This window comes from Giraffa tippelskirchi, chromosome 11, assembly GCF_054371585.1.
Source record: "Giraffa tippelskirchi isolate mGirTip1 chromosome 11, T2T-mGirTip1v1.2.pri, whole genome shotgun sequence".
NCBI classification, from domain to species: domain Eukaryota; kingdom Metazoa; phylum Chordata; class Mammalia; order Artiodactyla; family Giraffidae; genus Giraffa; species Giraffa tippelskirchi.
In genome coordinates, this window is record NC_137285.1 from 11,373,078 (window position 1) to 11,387,614 (window position 14,537).

Sequence of the window (14,537 nt, forward strand, 5' to 3'; positions counted from 1 at the left end):
ACCCCTCGGACCCCGTTGAAGGGTGCTGCAATACTTTTAAGCTTTGGGGTCAGCTCTGCTGGGCCCATTTCACAGACAGGATAACCGAGGCTCAGTCTTTGGAAGTTGGAGGACTCACCAGACAGTGGCCAGCCAGAGAGAGAATTCCAGGGATGTGAATTCCTCACCAGCCTGGCTGGAGTGCTGGGTGGGAAGTCAGGGAGGGAGACGGAAGCAGGTCATGGACTGCTCCTGCGGCTGGGCGGGGCCCTCCCAGAATTGCTGGTCTGGGTGTTGCCTCCAGAACACCATAAATAGAGCCTACCCATTGGTGCCCAGCCCTGGGCTGAACTGACCAGAGTGAGTCAGGCTCATAGCCAGCCCTTCTGAGAACTCTTAGGCAGCTAAACAACAAACTCATGGGGAGAGACAGTGTGCATATGTATCTGTTCTTGGACAGGCCCTTCCGGTCACATTAGCTCATTTAATGAGATGTACAAAAAATGTACAAACCTGGAACTGTGGGAGCAGAAAAAAAGGAAAGAAAACTTCTGCCTGGCATGGGAGGCCATCCTGGAAGACTTCCTAGAAGAGGTGATATTTGAGCTCTGCCTTGAAGGACAATAATAGCAAACACTTTCTGAAAAGCTTCTTATGTGTTGGTCGGTGTTCTGACACCTGTATCTGCTTCCTTCCTACCTGCTTTATCTCATCTAATTCTCTCAAAACCCTGTGAACCAGATACTACAATAACATTGGAACAGATGAAAAAACCAAACCAAGGCACAGAGAGGTTAACTGACTGGCCCAAGACCACACAGTTACCAAGTGGTAGAGTCAGCATTCAAATTCAGAAAGGCAAATCAGTTACTGTCTGTAACATCTTCCGCATGCTATTTAATCCCTCTGAACCTCAGTTTGTATATCCGTACAATGGGGGTACCGGTACGACAGTAAGTAGCACATAGAATGATGGTGAGGAGGAAGATGAGATAATCCGTGTAAAACGCTTAGAACAGTGCCTGGCACACAGTAAGTGTTCAAACACTTGGAGATGGTTTTTTATCTTCGCTGTGGTGGCTGTTATCTTCAAGCCCTCCCCTCCCCCTCCGGCCGCAGCTTCCTCCCCCGCAATGCCAGCCCGTGACGTGGAATCTGCCGCACGCACAGTCTGGATTTAATTGGGAACTAAAAGAGGTGGAAGAGGATGTTCGAGACCCCTCTCTCTCTGGACTCTGAAAGGACCCCCAGGGAGGGTGTGACTTTCTCTAGCGACGCCTCCCGAAGATCTCAGATACTGCTCCGGGACGGCGCGAGGAGGTCGGACAGAGGAGGCGGTGCAGGGATGGCAGGCAGAGGAGAGCCGGAGAGGTGTGATCGTGTTGGAAGCAGGGCAGGCAGGGGACACACTGTATCTTCTGTGCCCAGTGCCAACTCAGCAGGAGCCTGCCGCCACGCCCATCATGGCCGTGGGCCGCTCTCCACCTGGCAGTCCCAGCCTCCGCGCGCCCGGGGCTCCGCGGCGGGTGCGCTCTGGCACGCTTGGCTGGGGTGCCGGCAGAGGGCGCGCGAGGGGGGCCCGGGAACGGGCGGGAGGAGGACCCCGCGGGAGGCGGGATTGCGGGGAGGGCCCTGGGCCGCCCCCCGCAACCCCCCCCGCCCGCCCCGCCTGCCCACCAAGAGCGCCAGACTAGAAGGCAAGGGCTGGCGGTGTGTCCCCCGTGCGCTCTGCCAGCTCGGCGCCCGTCTCCTACCTGTAGAGTCCGGGGAGGGAGGCGCCCCCTCCCTGGTCACTATCCTCTCTCCTCCATCGGAAACCTCCCGACCAGCTCTCCGCGCGTTTTGGGCAGGTGGCCCGGGGACTCCGAGAGAGGGTGCCAGGCTCGCTGCGGGTGACATGTAGACGCCCTCCCTGCCGCGATTCAGCCAGCCTCGGAATCCGGGCTCCCTCCTGGTCGGAAAGTTTGGGGCTGGGCGCCATGGCCAAGAGCAGCTCCCTGAACGTCCGCGTCGTGGAGGGCCGGGCGCTGCCCGCCAAGGATGTGTGAGTACCCCCGGGGCCAGTCGGGGATGAGGGGGGTGCCGGGCATGGATGGGGAGGGGGTCGCCCATCCGATGTGCCAGGGCAGGTCGGTGAAATGGGAGAGGGGTTCTTGTCTGAGACCGAGTACTGGGGCTGATCCACCGTCGCGGGGCGAGAGGGCCCCTGCCCATCGCTGTCCTGGTGGAGGGTGCACTCAGACTTAGCAGATGCCCCTCCCAGTCGCCAGGAAGGGGGTGTCTTTGTTCCTGAGATATACTAAAGGGGGTCTTCCAGGGCTTCAGCCCTGGGGCTTAGAGGATCAGATTCTGTCAGAGCTAGGGAGGGGATTTAGGGGTGGAGGGCTCCCTTCCTTTGTCCAGGCAGGTGTTGGAGGTGGGGTTTCTCCAGGCCTGGGTGAGCACCGGTTCAGAGAACCTTGGGAGGGGCCCCAGAGGGCCTGGGATCCAGGCGGCCCCAGCATTCCTCTGTGAGCATCTGGTGTTTAGGTTTGCAGAGTGTCACCAGGTGGCCCACTGGCCAGGCCTGGGCGAAACAGTTCCTCTGGACCCAGAGCCCTTAGTGCCTCAACCAGCAGCGCCCATCCCCGTGGGGGGCCTTCCCTGATGCTAAGCTGCTTGAAGAGCCAACTTCCCCCTGCAGCTCCCTCCCCAGCCAGGTGATGGGGTCCCCGCAGTACCGGTCCTTGACTGTGCTTCCCTCCGGGCTGAGTCAGCAGTTGCCGAATCAGCAGAATGGAGGGAGGGGGTCCCCCTCCTGCTTTGGCCTGGTGCCCAGAAGGGGCTCTGAGGGTGTGGGTACCTGGAACAGGTGTGTGGGATCCTTGACAGGACATTGACTGTATGACCTTGAACCTGATCCTCTCCAGGTCTGGATTCCCCATCTGGGCAAGGGGAAACCTGGACAGGGAGTCTGCAAGCCTCGTGCAGTTGTGAGGGTAGAGAACCACTTAGGATTTACCCCGGGGCCAGGGGGAGGAAGAATGTGGATTCTGAGCCTTTGCACAGGCTGGGGCTTAGCTCTGCCCTAACACCTCCAGCTGGGGGTCCCAGTGAGGAGTATCCTGCCTTTGGCTTCATGAACCTTCCCCCTCCCCAGTCCTGGAGCTATGTCAGGGAAACTCCTTAGAGCACTTCTAGCTGCCCCCCTCCTCATCAGTAACCCACAAAACAAGCACCTGAGGAAAGCAGAGAGCTCGCTTGCTGTGCCAATGCAGTGTCTGGATAAGCCCCCTGTCTCCCCTCTTCTGAGATGCTCTTTCAGAGCCCCTGAGCATTAGCAGTTCTGGGACTGTCGAGGTAATGAGGTCACCTGGCAGCTGCTGGAGGGTTGATACTGGAAGACCTTTCAGAAACGAGTTTCCCCCTCTTGGTGCTCCAGCCCCTCCACCAGTCCTGGCTGAGGGCCATGAGGGAGGGGTGGGTGTTGTCCTTGGACCCAGACATGGCTTGCAGGGCTCCCTCTGCTGCTCCTAGGGAGGGAGTTGACTCATACCTGATTCCTGAGTCTCTTGGCTGCCTCGCCTCCCCCCAGTTCCCGTGCCAAGGTGAGCTCTAGGTGGACCTCACCCCAGTACCAGGGGAGGGGGAAGTGACTAGGCCCCAGTTGGGGATCCCGCCAGCCTGCCTCAGTTTCCCTAGCTGTTGGTGCCCTTCTCAGAGGGGCTCCCTCAGAGCTTGCTAGAATCTCCATGCCCATGGGGACTCTTAGGAGGGGTGTGTCCTCTTTGCCTTCTCCTAAGGGAGAGGGCCCAGAATCTTCGTGAAGCCTCCCCAGGTTTGAGAGGGCTCCAACCCTGGCTTGAGAGGCCTCAGCTGATAATTTCTGTCATTTATAATAGCAGCTATATGTGGTCGAGGGCTTCCTATGGGCCAGGTCCTGTGCTTAACACTTCTTAGGGTCCTATTGGCATTGCCATTTTATGAATGGGCAAACTCATGCTCAGAGAGGCATAGTCACTTGCCCAAGGTCACACAGCTGGGATTTGAATACTGACTGCTTCTAGGCACCCACCTGCTAATACAGGTGATATAAGAGATGCAGCTTCGATCCCTGGGTTAGGAAGACTTCCCTGTTGAAGGAAATAGCAACCCACTCCAGTATTCTTGCCTAGAGAATCCCATGGACAGAGGAGCCTGGAGAGGGCTACAGTCCGTAGAGTCACAAAGATTTGGAGATGACTGAAACAACTTAGCATGCACACACCAGGCACCAAGCTGACTGGGCAGGCAATGGCCCAGAGGCCTGCCTTCCCACACTTGAGGTGGGGCAGGTACCGTGGGAGAGGCCAAGGGTCTGGAGAGATACAGGGTCTGGAGGGGGCAGCCCCCTCCTGCCACCGTAGCCCCTACCTGATAGGAGTCTGATAAGGCCTCTGTGCGTCAGAGTCCTGGAGCTGACGTGCTCGGCTCCCAGAGGGGCCCAGGGGTCAAGCCGGGTGAACAGGAGGGGGCGTGGCTCCCAGCCCTTTTCTAGTGGATTTCAGCCTGTCTGTCCTACATCTGCTGTTGGGGAAACCGAGGGATGGGAGCCCGCCTAAAAGAGGCTCAGGGATAGAGGACCCGGAGAGAGACACGAGATGGAGGGGGTGTCACCCAGCCATGGGCATCTGGAGGGGAAAACTGACGCTCCCAGTGTTATTCAGCCCAATGGGTTTGGAATAGATCCAGATGGGAAAACTGAGGCCTGGGGCATTATGCTGAAGGGAGGCCAGAGAGGAACGTGAAGGCACAGATTGCCACCCAGACTGAGATGTTCAGGGATGGAAAGCAAATGGGGAAATAAAGGCACACTCGGCAGAGGGAAAGCAACCAAAGAGGAAACTGAGGCTCTCGGAGGGCTCAGCCAGCAGATGAGGTTGGAGCAGCTCCTGGTGCCCTGTCCTTCTTTCCCGGAACCCCCGAGACGTTTGTGGATCAGTGACAGACTGAACCGAGAGAGGGTGGAAGAGAGAGGGCGGGGGCTGGAGTACCGGGGACGGGGGCCGTGTGGGGAAGGGATCTTGAGTTGGAGTGCAGGTGGCGTTGGTTGGGAACATGTATGCTGAGCCCCACAGACCTGAGTTCAAATCCTGACTCTGCCAGGCTGTGGAGGGAGGGGGACGGAGGCACAGCTCCTCCCCCAAGGATCTCAGCTTTCAGAAGTGGCAGGGAGCCGTGGAGACAGACACGAAGCACAGAGAAACAAGGGAGCAAGATGACTTCACATGCTCAGAGGGATCGGAGGGCAGTGTTACACTGTCCACTGTCGGAGGATGGTGGTCATCAAGGACCGCCTCTCTGAGGCAATGATTTGGGGCTGAGGTTTGAATGCAAAGATGGAGTCATTCAAGAACAGACTAGGTGTCTTAGGATGGTGGAACAGCAAGTGCAAGCTGGACTAAGCTTGGTGGAAGACAAGGGAAGCCTGTGTGATGGGATGGGGACAGGGGTGGGGGAAGTCATGAGGAACCCTGGTCAACAGCTTGGGATGGACAAGTAACTCTTATTATGAAAGGGGGATGGAACTGGCTTTGGTTGGCCAATGAGTCTTTGCTACTCACAGGGTTGCAGCCCATCTTGAGATGGACTAGTATCTCTTGTAATGAGGGGGGATGGAACTGGCTTTGGTTGGCTAATGGCTCATGGTTACTCAAGGGGTTGAAGCCTATCTTGGGATGGACTAGCAACTCTTATTATGAATGGGGGATGGAACTGGCTTTGGTTGGCCAATGACTCTTTGCTACTGAAGGGGTTGCAGCCCATCTTGAGATGAACTAGTAACTCTTGTAATGAAGGGGGAATGGAACTGGCTTTGGTTGGCTAATGGCTCATGGCTACTCAAGGGGTTGCAACCCATCTTGGGATGGACTAGTAACCCTTATTATGATGGGGGGACGGAACTGGCTTTGGTTGGTCAATGTCTTGTGGCTGCTCGAGGGGATACAGCTCATGTCTTCTACTGATTGAGTTCTGAGGTCTGGCTGCCCTGGTCTGTGCTTGCAGTGAGAGCATCTACTGAGGTCCATCCCTACTGAAGGCTGAGCTATGCAGCGTCCCCTCCCAGGGAAATTCCCAATGGAGGGGGCAGCACATACCCTGAGGGTGGGGTTCAGGTGTCTGTGGGAAGAGCTCTGGGGTCAGCTGTGATGCATCACACCACGCGTTAGCTTCTTTAGCTCCCTCACCTGCCCTAAGAGGTGTGTGGAAATATTATACCCAACCTACAGAGCAGAGAAACTGAGTTTCACAGAGGGGTGAGGACTTGCCGGGGTTCCACAGTGAGCAAGCTCGAGGCCAGGGATGACTCACCAGATGAGCACAGGCTCTGGACCAGTGCTTTGGGCTTCCTGGGCCCAGGACTCCACATGTTCTGGTTTCAGGTCTCAGTGTTCTGTTTCTCTGGGTGGAAACCCCGGACCCATTCAAGGAGGTCAGGCGCGCAGTGGCTGGCTGCTGGGCAACCATGACATGGCCTGCTGGTCCCCAGAGGTCCTGCCTCTACTGAACTTGCTGTGTGACCCTGGGCAAATCCCCTCCTCTCTCTGGGCCTTAGTTGCCCCCATCTGTAAAACGAAGGTGGACTGGGATCCCCACTCAGGTCTACCCTCTCAAGCCTGCTCCCCAAACCTTCTCTTTCTGCAGGTCTGGGAGCAGTGACCCCTACTGCATAGTGAAAGTGGACGATGAAGTGGTGGCCAGGTGAGGAGGGGAGAATCCAGGCATGGGGCGAAGGAGACAGGGGGGTCCAGGTATAAGAATCCACGTTGAAAAGAGGACCTTGGGGGGCGGACTTATCCCACGGATGGACTCACTGGCCTGATGGTGGGTGTTTTGTGCCCCGGCCACGGGGCTAGATGGCAGGGGCTGCTGGCTCCTCTGTCCATCTAGTCCCACCAACTGGCCGCCACCTTCCCCCTTGCCCTGACGATGTCCCTGCCTGCGTCCTGGGGCTGACTCAGCGGCTGCCAGCTTGTGCCTCCCTGGGGGCGGGCATCTCACGCTTGGCTGGGCTGGGTGGTTCTGGGCCTGCTGGGTGCTGCGGGCACTGGTGTGTGTGTTTGTGTGCGTGCGTGCCCAGCTGGACTTGCTTGTGAGTGTGTATGGTGTGTGGGGAAGTGTTGGAGGGCTGGTGTGAATGCCTATGACCACCAGTATGTGTCCCCGTGGGTGTGCAGACTCAGAGGCTCACATTGTGTACCAGCGTGTGGGGTGTGTATGCATGTGTGCACACATGGGCTGCCCTGTACATGCATGTGTGCACCGATGCCTGCTTATTTGGGTACACAGGCGCCACTGTGAACATGTGAGGATGTGAAGATGTCTGGTTGCGTGAGCAAGTCTCAGGCTGGGCTGGGCTTGGTTGCCGCCCCCGCAGGCCGAGGGACAGCTCTCAGCCCCCGCAGGCCTGAGGGGTGTGGGTGGGCGGGCGGCTGAAGCCTCGGTTCCTATGGAGACCGAGGATTCAGGATCCTCCTGGCGCCAGTTCTGGTCCAGATGGGCTGGGAGCTGGGGGCAGGGAGCCCATATGGGGGAGGGTCAACCTGCAGCACCCCAGCCGATCTCTGTGTTTATCCTGCCCCCTTACCACACTCTGTGACACCACCCCCAAGCCCACAGACTGATTTTCTGTGTGACCCCAGGCTGCTGTCTCCCCCTCTCTGGGTTCTGAGGACCCTCCAAGTTCAGGGGCTGGGGGGCCTGGGGGGATTTCCAACTGGAAAGAGGGTGGGTTAAGGGGGAAGAGAGTGTTTGGAAAGAAGGGTCGGCCTGATGGAGCGGCCCTGGTCTGTGTGTGTGTGTGTGTCCACCTTCACACTCTACTGGGGAAGAGTGTGGTGGAAGCGAAGTGGGGCTTCAGTTCCCAGCCAGAGATTGAGGCCAAGTTGTGATTGTGAGAGCACCAGATGCTAATCTACTAGACCAGTGGTCAGTGACAAGGGCCCTGGCCCTTGGGCTTTGCAGAAAAGAATTCCCACAAAGATGGCAAGTCGTGAAGCAAGTCAAGTGTTAAGAGGGCAGAGAGTACAGTATGTGTGGATAGGCATAAGGGCAGACTCAGAGGGCGAGTCCCTGAGTTGCACCCTTGTGGTAGTTTGAATTACATTTATGGGGCATTTCTTCCAGGTTTTCTTTGACCAATCATTTTGATTTACCTGATTCACAGTGCGTATTTGGTATATCTCAGGATCCTTTCTATGTGTACACGCATCTCTTAGCCAGGATGGACTCTACTGAAGAGGCCTGTGGGTAGCCCGGACTTAGTTAACACCACTCCCCTTTGACCTCCAAGGAGCCTTTCTGCGCATGTGTGGTCAGAGAGGTCTCCTGACTTCCAGAATGAGAAGTATGTGGTCTGGGCAGGGCCCAGCCTCCTCCCTTAATCATCCTGCTATTGTCCTCTTGGAGTTTTTGGTCCATAGGGAATGAATCTCCAATTGCTTTACCCTGAAGGGGTCCCATCTACCTCCTGTCTCAGAAGGAAGAAGGCAGAGGCAAGTGTGTTGACCAAATTTTGCAGCTGTGAACTTGAATGTGTATTGACTGGGCAAAGTAAGTTCTCTTTTGCCTGTTGGGTAAAGGGAAGTGCATCTGCAGAGGTGTTGGGGTGAAGAGGTATGTGTCTGTTTCTGGGTCTGGCTTGGTCCCTGATCTTTCTGGGGCTCCCTCTTGCTGATTGAATGCTCTGGCCCCTGCTGACTTCATGGTCCCCTCATCCCTCACACTTTCCTGCCTCCCAGCCACCATCTTCTTGTTCCTCAAATTCACCATTCCTGCCTCAGTGCCTTGGCACATGCTCTTCCAGCCATCTGGGTTGTCTTCATCCTCTCTCTGCTTTGCCTGATTATCTCCTTCGGAAAGCCTTTCCTGACCCCTCCCATCCTGAGCCCAGTGGGCACCACTGAGCTAACCAATCACAGGACTTCTGTCAGTGTGTCATAAGGGCTCAGGAGGGAGCCCCTTTCTGCTGGGGGAGCTCTGTGGGGGCAGGGACCTTGGCACCTCTTCCTCTGATTCCCTGTAGCCCCCAAGACTTGGCACATAGTCAGGGTGAGTGTTTATGGAGTGAATGAATGAATGAATGGATGGATGAATGGAATTGTGTGTCTTGTCTGTTACTGAGGGTTTGTGTGATTCTCTGTGTGTCTCTCTGCCAGGTATCACCGTGTATGTGAATGTGTGTCTGTGTGTGTCTCCATGTTCTGGGCATTTCTTTTGTCTGTGTTATCTGTGTGAATGTTTTCTCTGTGTGGGTCTGCCCTTGTCTGTATGTAGAAACACATAGTTGTACATTTCTAGAAATTTTTTAAAATGCATATGGGTATCTGTATATGTGTGCACATGTCTCTTTGTGTCTCTGGCTTCCTTGGTATATCTGTGAATGTTTGTTTCAGTACGTGTGTGTGTGTGTCAAGGCCTCTGGGTGTGTGTTATGGTTTGTGTGTGTATTTGTAGCTCTATATTGGAGTTCTTGGGTCTATGTGAGTGTGTATGTGTAGCTGTGTTTGTGTTTGAGTAGCTCTGGGTGTGTATGTGTCTGTGTGAGTGTGTGTCCCCGAGTATCTGCTGCCTGTGTGGCCCAAAGGCCCCCTTGTGCCCCCTTTTACAGGACAGCAACCATCTGGCGGAGCCTGAGCCCCTTCTGGGGGGAGGAGTACACCGTGAACTTGCCCCTGGATTTCCACCATCTGGCCTTCTACGTACTGGACGAGGACACGGTGGGGTGTGTGTGCTGGGGACCCAAACCTGGGCATCTGAGGGAAGGCGGGACACCCCGAAGCACAGTACCCATCCACCCAGCCATTGACATCTGCGCCCACCTCTCCACGGGTGGGGCAGCGGTCCCTGACTTGGACCCTCACCTGCTTGCCTTTCCGCAGGCATGATGACATCATAGGCAAGATCTCGCTGAGCAGGGAGGCCATTACAGTGGACCCCCGAGGTGGGTGAGGGTGCCAGGCAGAGGGAAGCGGGGTAGTGCTTGCCGGGGCATAGCAAGCAGCACGGGGCAACACAGAGCCTTCGGGGGAAATTATTTTGGTTGTTGCTTCTGTTTTGAACTTTATTTTATTTTTTAATTGTATTATTTATTTTTTTGCATGTGCTGGGTCTTCATTGCTGCATGGGCTTTTCTCTAGTTGCAGCGAGTGGAGGCTACTCTCTAGTTGCAGTGCACGGGCTTCTCATTGCAGCGGCTTCTCTTGTGGAGCAGGGGCTCTAGGGCACAGGGGCTTCAGTAGTTGTGGCTCCTGGGCTCTGGGACACAGGGTTAGTAGTTGTGACACACGAGATTAGTTGCTCCATGGCATGTGGGATCCTCCCAAATCAGGCGTCGAACCCGTGTTTTCTGCATTGGCAGGCAGATTTTTTTTTACCACTGAGTCACCAGGGAAGCCTGGATTTGAATTTAATTCATTTATTGAGCAGTTAACTTATTTACGTTCAATATTCAAAAAATAAAGTTAGCAGTGAAACTGTCCCTCTTACCCCAGCTACTCCATTCTCACCCCGTGTTGTCAGTTTCTTGTATGTCCTTCTAGGGACATTTTAAACCTATGCAAGCAAGGGACTTCCCTGGTGGTCCGGTGGCTAAGACTTCACACTCCCATGCAGGGGGCCTCGGGTTTGATCCCTGGTCGGGGAGCTAGATCCCACATGCCACAACTGAGAGTTTTTGTGCTGCAACCCCACGGACTGTAGCCCGTCACGCTCCTCTGTCTATGGGATTTCCCAGGCAAGGATACTGGAGTGGGTTGCCAGGCTCTCCTCTGGGGGATCTTCCCAACCCAGGGATCAAACCCATGTCTCTTATGTCTCTTGCATAGACAGGCGGGTTCTTTACCACCAGTGCCACCTGGGAAGCCCTATGCCCACTCTACAGGTGAACAAACTGAGGCACAGGAGTTTAAATAACTTGCCCAAGATCACAAAGTGACTAAGTGGGACAGCTGGGATTTGAACCAAGTTGTCTAGTTCCAAAGTCTGTGCTCTTTCTACTATGTGTTTTGTTCTCCGCTTATAGAAGTAGGGCTTCCCTGGTGGCTCAGATGGTAAAGCGTCTGCCTACAATGCGGGAGACCTGGTTTCAATTCCTGAGACGGGAAGATCTCCTGGAGAAGGAAATGGCAACCCACTCCAGTATTCTTGCCTGGAAAATCCCATGGACAGAGGGGCCTGGTAGGCTACAGTCCATGGGGTCGCTAAGAGTTGGACACAACTGAGCTACTTCACTTTTTTTTTTTTAATAGAAATAGGACTCCATTAAACATACTGTTCTGTATCCTGTCTTTTCACTTTGGCCATGTATCTTGGAGATCTTTCCATATTAATGTCTCAAGAGCTTCTTCATTCTTTGCTCTTAGCATGACTTCATGGCACTCCATTGTGTGGATGTACCATCATTTATTTGGCTAGTGCCTTCTTGATGGGCACTTGGGTTATGGACAGTGTTTTCCTAATTCAAACAATGCTGCAATGAATAGCCTTGTACAAATGTGATTGCACACATATATGCAAGTTTATTTTAATAAAAAAATTTTTGGCTGTGCAGTACAGTATGTTGGATCTTAGCTCCCCAATCAAGGATCGAACCCATGCTCCCTGCATTGGAAGTGAGGAGTCTTAACCACTGGACTGCCAAGGAAGTCCCCATATATGCCAGTTATATCAATCAGCATAATAAATTCCTAGAGGTGGATTTGCTGGATCAAAGAGTATCCACATTAGCATGTTTGATAGTTGTTATAGTTATTGTTAAGTTACTCTCCAATTACTTAACAGTTAACAGTTTAATCTACCCTTTAACCTTGTCAACTAATGCCAAACTTTTGGACCTTGAATCTGATAGGTTAAAAAATTGGCTCGTTGTGTGGGTTGTTTTGCATTTCTGTATAAGTAAGTTTGAAGACCTTTTTATATACTCAAGAGTCTCTTTATTTCCTTTTATTTGTCTATTGTCTACTCACATTGTATGTGTATTTTTCACCCACTGGGTTGTTTGCCTTTCCTTACTGTTTTGTAGGAGATCCTTATATATGAGGAAAATAAACTTTGTCACATTAGCTGCAAAATTTTTTTCTCCTTTGTGGCTTATATGTTGACTTTGCTTATCATTTTTCCAGTAGAAAATTTGCTTCTTTTTCTGTAATAAAAATTTGGTGGAGGGCACTTGATTTTATGTAATGCCTAGAAAGTCCTTCTCAGTCCTGAGATTAGGACAGATTGTTTTATATGATTCTTTCTAGCAACAATTTGATCCTATTTTTTTTTTAACAGTTAAGTCTTTGATCTATTTGGAACTTACACAGATACAAGGTATCCAATAGGGATATAGGGATTGAATTTACTGCTTTGGTCTAGATGATTCTTAGTTGTCTTGACACCATTTATTGAATAATATAATGATGTATTTTTGCATCAGTGAGCATTAGTTGACAGCACACTATGTGCCAATCATTATAATCATCACTCCTATTTAGTGAAGGCTGATTATGTGCCAGGCACAACACTAAGCACTTTACATTTAGTCCGCACAACACCAGGTGAGGTGTGGTGAGTGAAGTGAGGTGAGATGGAACTTCACTTTTCTAACTTGATTATTGCAACAGATACTTAATCAAGTTAGAAAAAACTGATGGCATCCTGGACTTGGGAATAACAAAAGAGACAGAGAGGTAAAGTGGAACTTATACTTCTGGCAGCATGGGGGACTAGATCCACAGAATGGCTCTCTGACCACATAACAGTGAGATCCTGAGTTAGATGCAATTCCTAACACATTGTTGGATGGATGTGAAGAAGGATTCAGTATTCCTTCCTTTGCATGCATGCATGTGTGCTAAGTTGCTTCAGTCATGTCTGACTCTGCAACCCCATGGACTGTAGCCCACCAGGCTCCTCTGTCCATGGGATTCTCCAGGCAAAAATACTAGAGTGGGTTCTTCTATTCCTCCCTCTACTCCCGGTGAATCATGAGCTAAAACCTAACACGGAGTGGTGAATAAGAGGCAAGGGAGTAAGGAAGGATTTCCCTGAAAGTAAATGTCAATATCAAATTCACAGTCAACAGACTAAATCTTAGGCCGGGGGAAGGTAGATATGACTGAACCTGAGAATTCCCCTTCGAAGGTCCTAAGCAACTGCCACTCCTCTCCAGGGATAAGCATCCTCATGTTGAATTTCACACAGAGTGAGCTCAAACAAGCATGGCTTCACAATCAAAGATCACTACACATACAAGGAAATGAGCCACCAAGAGCAAGAGTCAGCAGAAATGATGACCATCAGAGATAGACCCGTAAAGACTTTAGACTTTGTATTTATAATATATAAGAATTTTTTAAGTTCAATAAATAAGATTTAATCACCTGGAAGTGCCAGCAATAACCATGATAAATTAAAGCAATATATTAAAAAAAAAATAGACTGATTTGGAAGAGAGCCAAATCAAAAGCTTAGAGATAAAAAGTATAATTGTTGGCCTTAAAAACTAAGGGTATGAGTTCAATGACACATCATTCTTTCAGGGCTGAAATCAGAGTTAGTGAACTGGGAGAGAGATCTAAAGAAATTATTTAAACTTCAGCTCAGAGAAATGAAAAGCATATAAGAGAAGTTAAAGACATGGAAAATAACTGAGAAATCTCTAACATCCATTTAATTGGAATCCTAGGGGCAGAAAATAGCTGGGGAGAGGAAATGATTCTAAAAAATTGATGACTTGGAATTTTCCAGAACTCAAGGGCATGATTTCATAAGTAGAAGGAGCATAGCCTTTACTAAGCAGGGTTATAAAAAAAAAATCCTTACCTAGATATACTGTGGGGAGACTGCAGAAAATATCAAAGACTTAGTCCTTAAACTTGAAAAAGCTAGACCATTCACACAAGATCAATTATTAGGCTGAAATGACTTCCCAGTAACTACAACTGGAGCTGGAAGTCAGTGGAACAGTATCTTTTAAAAAATTTTATTTATTTAATTTAATTTTAATTAAAAACTTTTTTTGGCCATGCCACTTGCCGTGTGGGATCTTAGTTCCCCGACCAGGGATCGAACCCATGCCTGCCCCCCCCAACACTGGGAGTGCAGAATCTTAACCACTGGACTGCCAGGGAAGTCCCTGGAACAGCATCTTTAATGTGTTGAGAGAAATGAGAGACAGAGACGGAGAGAGAAAGAAGGAGAGGTTAAGATTGAGAAGACCAAGACTGACTTGATTGATTCAGGCCGAGAGCCTATAAGAAGGCTCAGAGATAGGAATGCCCAAGTGTTTTTTTTTTTTTTCTGAGGGAAGCGTAAATGACTGAGGGCTTTATATACTAGGATGAAGAGTGTGATAGTACATGGGTAGGTGCACTGGCCCTAGAACTATACTACCTGCATTTGAATCCTAGCTCTGCGGTTTACTAGCTCCTTCCTTGCTGTGCCTCTTTTTCCTCATCTGGAAGTGGGGATAATTACAGTACCTATAACAGAAGGCTAACGAGAGGTCCAAATGACTCGATATCTTTTTAACGTTAATTGAATTTTTAAAGATA

At 51.6% G+C, this 14,537-nt stretch overlaps 1 protein-coding gene across 8 annotated transcripts in view; it reads left to right on the plus strand.

Annotated features, from left to right (window-relative positions):
• Positions 1-1,148: 1,148 nt before the first annotated feature.
• RASAL1 (RAS protein activator like 1) overlaps positions 1,149-14,537 on the plus strand; it is a 32,373-nt gene continuing 18,984 nt past the window's right edge. For 5 of the 8 annotated variants that reach the window (XM_081546391.1, XM_081546388.1, XM_081546386.1 and 2 more), the window contains exons 1-4: positions 1,600-2,023; positions 6,643-6,699; positions 9,608-9,721; positions 9,879-9,940. In XM_081546391.1, the coding sequence (XP_081402517.1) occupies positions 1,959-2,023; positions 6,643-6,699; positions 9,608-9,721; positions 9,879-9,940 (298 nt within the window). In that variant the 5' untranslated portion in view covers positions 1,600-1,958. Of the gene's footprint in view, positions 1,351-1,599; positions 2,024-6,642; positions 6,700-9,607; positions 9,722-9,878; positions 9,941-14,537 lie in introns of those variants that run through there. The other 3 variants (XM_081546387.1, XM_081546392.1, XM_081546394.1) reach the window with 3 other exon arrangements.